This window comes from Gopherus evgoodei, chromosome 1, assembly GCF_007399415.2.
Source record: "Gopherus evgoodei ecotype Sinaloan lineage chromosome 1, rGopEvg1_v1.p, whole genome shotgun sequence".
Taxonomy (NCBI): Eukaryota; Metazoa; Chordata; order Testudines; family Testudinidae; genus Gopherus; species Gopherus evgoodei.
Window position 1 is genome coordinate 272535205 of NC_044322.1, and position 11625 is coordinate 272546829.

Below are 11625 nucleotides of genomic sequence, written 5' to 3' on the forward strand. Positions count from 1 at the left end.
TATTAAAATGCATAATATTTGCTTGTGCCCAATTTATCAAGTGATACAGATCACTCTGAATCATTGACCTGTTCCCAGTTTTTGTCATCTGATTTCATGTTTTATCAGTGATTTCATGTTTTCTTCCAGATCATTGATAAAAATGTTAAATAGCATAGGGCCAATAACAGTCCCTGCAGAACCCCACCGGAAATGCACCTGCTAGATGATGATTCCCTGTTTTAGTTATATTTGGAGACCTATCATTTAGCCAATTTTTAATCCATTTAATGTGTGCCATGTTAATTTGTCATTGTAGTTTTTCAATCAAAATGTCATGTTACCAAGTCAAATGGTTTGCAAAAGTTTAAGTATATTACGTCAACACTACTGTCTTTATCAACCAGACTTGTAATCCCATTAAAAAAATAGCAAATTTGACAAGATTTGTTTTCCATAAACCCATATTGAATTGCATTTATTACAATGCCTTCCTTTAATTCTTTATTAATTGAGTCCTGTATAAGCCACTCCATTATCTTGCCTGAGATTGATGTCAGCCTGACAGGCCTGTGATTACCCAGATCATCCCATTTACCTTTCTTAAAAATTGGCACAACATTAGCTTTCTTCCAGTCTTCTAGAACTTCCCCAGTGCTCCAAGCCTTATTGAAGAACATCATTAATAGTCTATCAAGCTCCTCAGCCAACTCTTTTAAAACTCTTGGTTGCAAGTTATCTGGACCTGCTGATTTTAAAATGTCTCACTTCAGTAGCTCCTGTTTAGTATCCAGAGATACTAGTGGAATGGAAAGAGTGTTATCACCATATGTGTTTCCTCAAATACAGAACAAATATTTATTGAACACATCTGACATATCTGCATTATTATTGATGATTCTACCATTTCCATCTAGTAATGGACCAACATCATTGTCTGGATTCTTTGTGTCTCAAACTTTTTTATAACTCCTTATTGTTCTTAACTCTGCTATCCATAGATTTCTCCTTGTGCCACTTGGCTTCCCTTATCAATTTTCTACAAATCCTAACTTCTGATATATATTCATTTCTGTCTCCTTTCCCCTTTTTCCATTTATTATATATATTTTTATACCTATCTTCATTTCCTCTCTCAGGTTGTTTTTTTATGCAGTACAGCCTTGTTCCTTGATTGTGGAATTGTGGCTTTCTATGCATCTAGTAACCCTAGTTCTTAAATTATTCCAAACTGTCGTTTACAGTTTTCAGATTAAATTCTTTCTCTCAGCTGAGTTGGCTCATAATTGTATTCAGCTATGTGAAATCAGGTCTAAGTATATACATATTACTGGTCTGGCCTTTATTCTGCTTGCATATTATAAATGGGATCAAGTCATGATCACTTATACCTAAGCTACCATTATTTTTTAGTTCTGTGATGACTTCCTTTTTTTCTGTTAAGATGAGGTCTAATAAATCCCCCATGTTGGCTTGCAACACTTGAGTTTGGAAATTGCCATCTATAATGTTTAGAAATTCCAAGGATGTTTTTAGTACTGGCAGCATAAGACTTCCAGCATATGTCACTCAAATTGAAGTCCCCCATGATCACACAGGTTTTTTTCCGCCTACAGATCATAGAGAGGTACATAAGGAGGCAGTCATCCTGTTCCCTAGTGTGTTTTGGTGATTTGTAGAAGACACCAGCTGATACCCCACTTGTGCTTTATCTGTTAGGATACTGATGTATGAGCATTCAGGGTCACTTTTGTCCGAGTTATGAGTGACTCGGAAACAGGTAATGCCATTTTCAACATAGGGTGCCCCTTCTCCCCTTTTGCCCACTCAGTCCTTCCTGAATAGATTATAACAATTCATTTAACATTTGAGTCATGTGAATTTCTGTGGTTATGTAGTCTTTCAGTCTCTAACAAAGCTGGTCTAAAAGTTGAGTCAAAGATCAACTGGGGGAGGTGATCAGGGTTTTAGCTTGACCAGCTGATATCAAGATCCTTGTTTAGGGTTGGGGGTTTTTTGTTGGTTAGGTTTGTTTATCTTTTTAAAGAAATGACTCTTCACCAATTTTATACATTTTATTTAAGCTATTAATACTAAGTTGCAATTAGCCATACTAAATGAAACTGAGGATAAAGCAAAAAGATCAATCAAGGCTAAATCAACAAGTTAGATTTGAATTAAATGATCAAATTAGTCAGATCATCAGATTAATTCAGCAAATAATTAGTTCTTATAAATTCAAAGAAAGGAACTAAGGAGGTGGCTGTCAGTTCAGTTACAAACACCAACTAAGAATTTTACCAAAGTTAGTGAGTCTGAACTTGGAACTGGTTAAATATTTGGTACTGAAAACAAACTGTATAATTTTTAAACCACAACCAAACAAAAGCTTCCTCTTTAGATTTCAGTTCTCTTGTGTTAGCTAATCTTCCCCTCCCTCCCACCCCTTCCCAAAAAAAACCAACTAAAATACAGGTCTCTACAGAATACTTTGATAAGCAGAAGTCTGACAACCCTGACGTAGCAGTTTACATATCCTAGTTTACAGCTGACAGTTTTAAGTTGCTTAGGATTCAGAAGACAGAAGTTGCTTTAATGAGTATTTTTTGAGACTTTGTAGTAGGGTTACTTAAGCCTGTGGAACTTACTTTCTGGCAGCTTCCCAGGGTGGACTTTACCGATGCTCATATACTCAATCACATTTTTACACCCTAAAATTAAAGAATGAAAAAGGCTAATAAAAGTAAAAGACAAATAGAAAAAGGGAAAAGATACTTAAGATAATAGAGCACTTACGTAGTATTCTAGGCTCTTTAGAAATAGGAACGGGACCTTCAGTCAAGCCAGACAGCGATGTTGCTGACAGTGCTGCTTGCTAGTGGACTTTTTCATGTGCAGGTAGACTGGCCAAAGCCTGGCATAGCCTATTTGTTTATGTTGTGACAACCTCCCTCAGAGGTGATCAGTCTTGGGATTCTAGAACTTTAGTCTTTCCTCAGTGGCTTGCTGATCCAAAAGGCAAGACTTCTCAGTCTTACCTGTAATTCTTTATGGTATTCCTATGCTGCTTTGCAGCACCTTCCTTCAAGGTCTTTGGACAAAGCAGATGAGTCTTGTCTTGAAGCCATGAAGCTTGATCTGATTGTGTTTGAGTTAGGTCATCTTTTTGGCTAGCATTGTGGGGTAGAGGGGGAGAGAATCTTGCTGAAACCCAGCAATATTTTTTTTTTTAAGTTTTCAGTATTTGTATTCAGAGACGACCAAAAATATCAAATACACTTGTAAGGAAGCTGATATGGCCTTGTCCAGATGAAAGGGTCTTGAGATGGTATTATGCCAGAAATTTATGAAAAGTTCAGCACAAAATAAGTGTGAACCTTTTAGGATCAGATGTCACCATTCTTCTTGCAAACAAGACAATTTAGTAATCTTTATTTAGGAATTGGGGATTATATCAAATAGCTTCTTTTTGGAAATTTTCATCTTGACAAAGTTACTTTAAAGCCTATCAGAATAAAACCCACTGAAGAAATGAAGTTTAAGGTCTATATTCCCATACCCTATTTCTCACACAAAGTACATAAAAAGCATCAACAGAAGGGACTAGAATGCAGGACTGTACTCATTAGTGAGCAGTGATCACACTAGACTAGAAGCTACCATTATCCTCACATACACATTTTAATCAAGATCAAAGTGGGAGTAAAACCCGTTTCTTGGACATAAAGGCACAACTACCTCCGTTGGAGGCAATCTAGAGAGATGAGTTAAGCTGGAATGAATGATAAGGGAGGCTGCATTGGTGGGAAGATAACAGAAATGAGAGAGATTTATAAAGTCACATGGACTGTCTACTCCTTCCCCAGGTCTCTGGACAGTGAGCTCTCATTCCTTATGTGTTCTTCAGTGACTTCTCCAGGTTTAAATGTATCAGGATTGTCTGTTGCATCACGTGGAGATGATTCCACAATCTAAGAGAGCTCATGGTTAGAGAATCTTTTTCTGATTGCCAGTCTTTGATGAATTTTATCCCTTTTCCCAGTCCAACCTAAACAAATATCTCTCTTGAGTGTTTACACTCTTCAGATACTTTTTAGATGGTTATATTGCCACTTTGGCATCTTTGGAGTGACTCTGATCAAATTAATTCAGACTTCCAGGACAGTTGGTAAGAATATTTTCCTAGCTTCATAGTAAATTATTGTGAAAGCTTTTCTTAGTTCTCCAGTGACTAGAGGTGCTAGCCTAATAAAGTGCTTTAAATTTTGATATACTGATTTACTGTCTTTTTAAATAATTGTCAGAGGCCTCTTATTATTCTACAAATTCAAAGTTATTGGCTTCTCTGGCAGGTGAGTAAGGGAGACAGCAAAAATGCCAAAAAGAAGAATAATAAGAAGACAAGTAAAAACAAGAGCAGCTTGAGTCGTGGCAATAAGAAGAAGCCTGGCATGCCCAATGTCTCCAACGATCTCTCCCAGAAGCTGTATGCCACTATGGAGAAGCACAAAGAGGTAAAAGCCATTGGATTGAGAAGTATCTACTCTGTTTGAGCGGCCAAGTGCACAAACATTTTAATATAGAATTTGGCAAGAGAGTACATATTTGTGGATGGAATCCCCATCTAGACTTTCCTATCAAGGCTATGGGAATAAATACAGATCACACCTGTGCTGTGAAGAGAGCTTTCATAAGTAAAAGTCTTCGCTGTGCCAGATTGGACTATTGGTCCGTTTAGTTCAGTGGTCAGTATTTGCATCAGAGGAAGGTTGGGGGGGGGGGGAATCCATAGTGCACTTGTTGAATTATGTAGTGTTGTATGTGCAGAAGTGGAAATTCCTTCATGACCCAGGGTATGTCTACATCTACAATTTTTGCAGCGCTGGTTGTTACAGCTGTATTAGTACAGCTGTATAGGGCCAGCGCTGCAGAGTGGCCACACTTACAGCAACCAGCGCTGCAAGTGGTGTTAGATGTGGCCACACTGCAGCGCTGTTGGTCGGCTTCAAGGGGGGTTCGGGGAACGCGAGAGCAAACAGGGGAAGGAGACCAGCTTCGCCGCGGTTTGCTCTCGCGTTCCCCGAACCCCCCTGCAAACCGCAGGGAAGGAGACCTGCTTGCACGGGAGTTCGGGGAACGCGAGAGCAAACCGGGAAAGGAGACCAGCTTCGCCACGGTTTGCTCTCGCGTTCCCCGAACCCCCCTGCAAACCGGGCAAGGAGACCTGCTTGATTACCAGACGCTTCCTCAGGTATGCTGGGATACCTGCTTATTCCACGGAGGTCAAGAAAAGCGTTGGTAAGTGTCTACACTTGATTACCAGCGCTGGATCCTCTACACCCGAGACAAAACGGGAGTACGGCCAGCGCTGCAAACAGGGAGTTGCAGCGCTGGTGATGCCCTGCAGATGTGTACACCTCCTAAGTTGCAGCGCTGTAACCCCCTCACCAGCGCTGCAACTTTGTGATGTAGACAAGCCCCCATGCAAGTAGTCAGCTTGCTGTGAAACCATCCCACCCATCACAGCATGCTAACATCAGTAGCCATGGAATGGCATTTACTGTGTAGTTAAGGTTGGTCAATGGCTGATTTTAACTTCTACTTTATTTTTCAGGTCTTCTTTGTGATCCGTCTCATCGCTGGCCCTGCAGCGAACTCCCTGCCTCCTATTGTTGAGCCTGACCCACTCATTCCATGTGACTTGATGGATGGGCGTGATGCCTTCCTCACCCTTGCTAGAGACAAACACCTGGAGTTCTCCTCACTACGAAGAGCTCAGTGGTCAACCATGTGCATGCTAGTGGAGCTGCATACCCAGAGCCAGGACCGCTTTGTTTACACCTGCAATGAATGCAAGCATCATGTAGAGACCAGATGGCATTGCACTGTCTGTGAGGTATGTCTGATAAGATGTCTTTTCCCCACTAGCTCTGGGCACCAAGGTTAAGGAGACTCTTTACCTGAAGTCACTTCTAAACCTACATTCATAGCAATGTCTGTCCAGTCTACATTGTGGCAATTTGGAATGGGAGGTGTTAAGTGTGCTATCCTGAGTGAAAAGTAGCTGTGCTGCTGTATGCCCCCAAAGGTCATAATCACCTTAACCATGCCTGTTTCGTTTAAATCTTCACTCCTCCACCAGTAAATTAACTGTGCCCTAAATTCAGTTCTGAGAAACTGCAAATAAAATTTGACATTCTGCCTCCCACATACCCCTAAGTAAACAAATTCTAGCTTCTCCAGTTAGTGAATTCTGGGAGTTTTCTTTTCTTCACTAATTTTAGGAATACCAGGTCCCCTACCATTTGGCAGGACTTCTGCCTTCCTAAGAATTTCAAAGCCCCCCCAGCCTCCCATCTGTCTTCCATGTGGCCCCTCTGCTCTGTGCTCTCCTTCCTCACTGGGAAAAGCAATCTGCTCCTCCCTCTCCCCTTTTTAAAGAAGTGGCAGTATTGTGCCCCACTCCTCTTTTGAAGAAGAGCAAGCAGATGAATAGCTACTCTGTTCCCTGAGGTCCTCCTTCCCTGCAGGGGAAGGAGTCAGTGGTCCCCTGATCCCACTTGGTCAGGTGAAATTTTTACTGGCTCAGGGCAAACAGGTTTTCCAAGCCCTGGCTGTTGGTCTGTATAAATGTCAGATACAGTTTTGCCCACACACTTTTCACTGTTAGTTGTTTGGACTTCTTCCAGTACCTGGGCACAGAGGACATTATAAATTACCTGAAAGGAAAATATAAAATTATTAGTGATACTTTTCAGATGATCCGAAGACTGGGAGAGTGATAAATAATGGCCAACAGAGGTCACTGGTCATAGGGGACTGTATCTTGGGAAGCAGTCACTCTGAAAAAGACTTGGGCGTCATGGTGGATAATCACCTGAACATCAGCTCCCAGTGTAACGCTGTGGTCAAAAGAGCTAGTGTGATCCTTGGATGTATAAATGGGAATATCAGGTAGAGGGAGTTTTATTCTCTTTGGCACTGGTGGGGCTGCTGGAATATTCAGTTCTACCATCTACAGTTCAAGAAGGATAGTGATATATTGGAGAGGGTTCAGAGAAGAGCCACAAGAATGAATAAAAGATTGAAAGACATGCTTACAAGCAGCTCAGTCTATTGAGTTTAACAGAGAGATGTTTAAAGGTTGACTTGATCAATCTAGAGCTACCTATGTGGAGAACAGAAGTGTGATGAGGACCCTTCATATTTTTGCCTGCTAGACTGATGAGATCCAGTGCCTTGGAAGTTGAAGCTAGAGAAATCTGCACTAGAAATAAGATGTCAATTTAAGTGATAGTAATTAGCCATTGGAACAGTTTAGCATAGGTTGTGATAGATTCTCCATCACTGGAAACTTTGCAATCAAGACTGGATATTTTCCTAAAATCAGTGGTCTAGTTAAATAGACATTGATCCAGGGAAGTCCTGTGGCCTGTGTTACACATGAAGTTGGACTAGATGATCACAATGGTCCCTTCTGGTTTTATAATCAACAAAAAGGCCAATTTTTCTCCCTCCCCCCAACCACAGTCCATATCCCTCATTAGGAACATGACCCCTTTTTGTATATTTATTGTGCTAGGTTATGTAGACAGATTTTTAATTTTCCAAATGTTTGGTCTCTTTTCAGGATTACGACCTGTGCATCACCTGTTATAACACTAAAAACCACGACCACAAGATGGAGAAATTGGGCCTTGGCCTAGACGATGAGAGCAACAACCAGCAGACTGCAACCACCCAGAGCCCTGGCGACTCTCGCCGCCTGAGCATCCAGCGCTGTATCCAGTCCCTTGTCCATGCCTGCCAGTGTCGTAATGCCAACTGTTCACTGCCGTCCTGTCAGAAGATGAAGCGAGTTGTCCAACATACCAAAGGCTGCAAGCGCAAGACCAACGGAGGGTGCCCTATTTGCAAACAACTCATTGCTCTTTGCTGCTACCATGCAAAGCATTGCCAGGAGAACAAGTGCCCGGTTCCCTTTTGCCTCAACATTAAACACAAGCTTCGCCAACAGCAACTTCAGCACCGTCTGCAGCAGGCGCAGATGCTCCGAAGGAGGATGGCGAGCATGCAGAGGACCGGTGTGGTAGGTCAGCAGCAAGGATTGCCTTCACCAACCCCAGCCACACCAACAACTCCAACAGGCCAGCAGCCCCCAACACCACAGACCCCACAACCCCAGCCACCACCCCAGCCTGCCTCGCAACCCCAACCTGCACCTCCCAATACTATGCCGCCCTACACCATGCCGAGAACTCAACCCCCTGGTGCTGTGTCCCAGGGCAAAGCAGGTGGCCAGATAACTCCTCCAACTCCACCTCAGACTGCTCAGCCACCAGTCCAGGGTCCTCCTCCAGCTGCAGTAGAAATGGCCATGCAGATCCAGCGGGCAGCAGAGACTCAGCGTCAGATGGCACAAGTTCAGATTTTCCAAAGGCCAATTCAACACCAGATGCCCCAACTGAATCCGATGCCACCAATGGGGATGAACCCTCCCCAGATGGCCAGAGGGCCTGGCAGTCACATAGATCAAGGCATGGGGCCAGCGGGAATCCAGCAGCAGCCACCATGGGCCCAGAGTGGGTTACCCCAACCACAGCAGCTCCAGCCAGGAATGCAGAGACCATCCATGATGTCAGTAGCCCAGCCAGGGCAGCCTATGAACATGGCGCCTCAGCCAGGAATGGGTCAGGTTCCTGGTGCGCCTCAGCCAAAACCAGCATCTCTGCCCCAGGCAGCCTTACAAAACTTACTGCGGACTCTCAGGTCTCCCAGCTCCCCAATGCAGCAGCAGCAGGTGCTTAACATCCTCCACTCCAACCCTCAGCTACTGGCTGCTTTCATCAAGCAGAGGGCTGCCAAGTATGCAGTGTCTCAGAATCCACAAGGTATTCCAGGGCAGCCTGGAATGCCACAGGGTCAGCCAGGGCTTCAACCACAGCCAGCCATGCAAGGGCAGCAAGGAGGGATGCACCCAAACCCAGCCATGCAAAATATGAACCCCATGCAAGCTGGGGTGCAAAGGCCCAGCATGCCCCAACAGACGCAGCAGCAGCCGCCTCAGCAGGCCATGGGTGGGATGAATCCTCAGGCACAGCCGATGAACATGAATCACTCTGGGATGTCTCCGCAATTTCGGGATCTTTTAATGAGACGGCAGCAGATGATGGAGCAGCAGCGCCAGCAGCAGCAGCAAGGAGCCGGTCCAGGGTTGGGGCCCGGAATGGCCAACCATAATCAATTTCAGCAGCCCCAGGGTGTCGGTTACGCGCAGCAGCAGCAGCAGCAACAACAAAGGATGCAGCATCATATGCAACAGATGCAGCAAGGAACTATGGGACAAATGAGCCAGCTTCCACAGGCAATGAGTGCAGAGACAGGAGCCAGTTTGCAGCAGGCTTTCCAGCAGAGGCTACTTCAGCAGCAGATGGGATCCCCAGCTCAGCCCAACCCTATGAGCCCCCAACAGCACATGCTCCCCAGTCAGGCCCAGTCCCCACACTTACAGGGCCAGCAGATCCCTTCATCGCTCACCAATCAAGTGCGTTCTCCACAGCCTGTACCCTCACCGCGACCCCAGTCCCAGCCCCCCCATTCCAGCCCTTCCCCTCGGATGCAACCTCAGCCTTCTCCACACCATGTCTCTCCACAGACCAGCTCCCCACATCCAGGACTGGTAGCCGCCCAAGCTAACCCCATGGATCAGGGGCACTTTGCCAGCCCGGACCAGAGTGCAATGCTTTCTCAGCTTGCTGGCAATCCAGGCATGGCAGGCCTCCATGGTACAAGCGCCACAGAACTGGGGCTCAGCTCCGATAACTCAGACTTGAATTCAAACCTTTCACAGAGTACACTAGACATACACTAGACACATTGTAGCATTTTGGGAGCAAAAAAAAAACTTATTTTCTCAAGACTTTTTGTACTGAAGACAAATTTTTTTGAATCTTTCTTAGCTAAAACAACATTTTTCCCTGGAACACATCCGAACTCTGCAGCAGTAGTTTGTGGTTTTAAAAACAAGAAACCAACAAAATGAACCTGAGGGACAATAGAATACAAAGAATATATTTTTGTTATGGCTGGAATCATAACCAGTCCTTTTTCTTGTTTTTCCTCGCATGCGTGCGTTGGGAGGTGGAGGGGGGAAGGGGCGGTTTTTTGGCTGCTGACCAAATTGGCCCCCTTCTCATGCCTCCAATAGGTTTTATTTTTTTTTAAATTAATGAAAATATGTAATATTGATAGTTATTATTTACTGAGGCAGATGGTTAACATTTTCCCTATTCTGGTTTTTCCTCACATCACTGCAAAAAACCCACAGGAGAACATTTTCTAAAACCGGAGGACAAAAGGGGTTAATGTTGCTTTAAAAATACATTACATATATATAAATATATATTAAAAATACCAGTTTTTTCCTCTTTGGTTGGAAAGATGTCAATTCTTTGAAAAAATGTAAAAAATAAAATAACTCACCCCTCCTGAAGTCTACTTTTGTCCTCCAAGAATTTTCTATACAAGAGTCTGAGCTTAAAAAAACTTCAAGTATTAAAATAATTTGTACATGTAGAGAAGACAACATTTTTGCAAATACACAGGGGCAGCTGCCAAATGGATGTAGTATATATATTGTGGTTTCTGTTTTCTTGAAAGATTTTTTTTTTGTTATTTTTACATCTAACAAAAGAAAAAAAATAAAAAAGAGGGTAAGAAACAATTCTGAGAGGATGATTTTAACCTGAGAAAAGTCCCTGGGGTTTCTTCTTTATGCTTGCTTTCTCTCTCCCCCCCCTCTTCCACTTTCTGTAAAACTTGAAAATAGAAAGCAAAAAACCCTCAAATGTTGTAAATCATGCAATTAAAGTTGATTACTTATAAATATGAACTTTCGATCACTGTATAGACTGTTAAAATTGATTTCTTATTACCTATTGTTAAATAAACTGTGTGAGACAGACAGCCTGCTTTTTACTGCTTCCCTTCTCTCTCTCTCTCTCTCTCACCTATGGTGCTTGTTTTTAAAATGGTGAGGACAGCGGAGTATATGCTGTTTAAACTTTTGGTCAGAAGTTGGCGAATTATTTAATGCATTTGTGTTTGCCATTTTTAAAAAAAAGCAAACTTACAATCTGGGATTGTTTATAATTAGCATTAGAAATGCACATTTTGGGAAGACTCCGTAATTGCATCTGCTCATTCTGTAATTTACCAAAACGCAAGGCATGGTCCCCACACCTTACACAACTGCCATGCCAGTCCACTGGGCTCCAGTCGGTGTGTTTGACTAGGTTAGCATCTTGAGTTCCAAGGGCCGCTCTTTAATATGAAACCCAAACTTCTGCTTGGGTGATACAAAATTGAAAGACCATATTCCCTCTGGAGTACCCTGTAGAGCTTTTTGTGCCAACCTTGTGACTGTCTAAACTTGGAGCTGGATGTGTGATTCTTGGCTTGCATAGATGTACCCACAGTGGCTCTGCTCAAGCTAGTGCACTTAAAATAGCAGTGTACCAGAGTAGGACAGGCTGCCCAAGTATATACATAGCCAGAGGATCCTGGTGGGGACGTCTTCAGGGCATCTAGTTTGAACCGACACCTCTTCTGTCCTGGCTATGCTATTTTTAGCATGCTAGCTTGAGT

At 43.3% G+C, this 11625-nt stretch overlaps 1 protein-coding gene across 2 annotated transcripts in view; it reads left to right on the forward strand.

Moving 5' to 3' along the window:
• LOC115643178 (histone acetyltransferase p300-like) overlaps window positions 1–10944 on the forward strand; it is a 125239-nt gene extending 114295 nt beyond the window's left edge. For both annotated transcript variants that reach the window (XM_030547029.1, XM_030547037.1), the window contains exons 29-31: window positions 4332–4493; window positions 5594–5875; window positions 7610–10944. In XM_030547029.1, the coding sequence (XP_030402889.1) occupies window positions 4332–4493; window positions 5594–5875; window positions 7610–9850 (2685 nt within the window). In that variant the 3' untranslated portion in view covers window positions 9851–10944. The remainder of the gene's footprint in view (window positions 1–4331; window positions 4494–5593; window positions 5876–7609) is intronic.
• The last annotated feature ends 681 nt before the right edge of the window (window positions 10945–11625 follow it).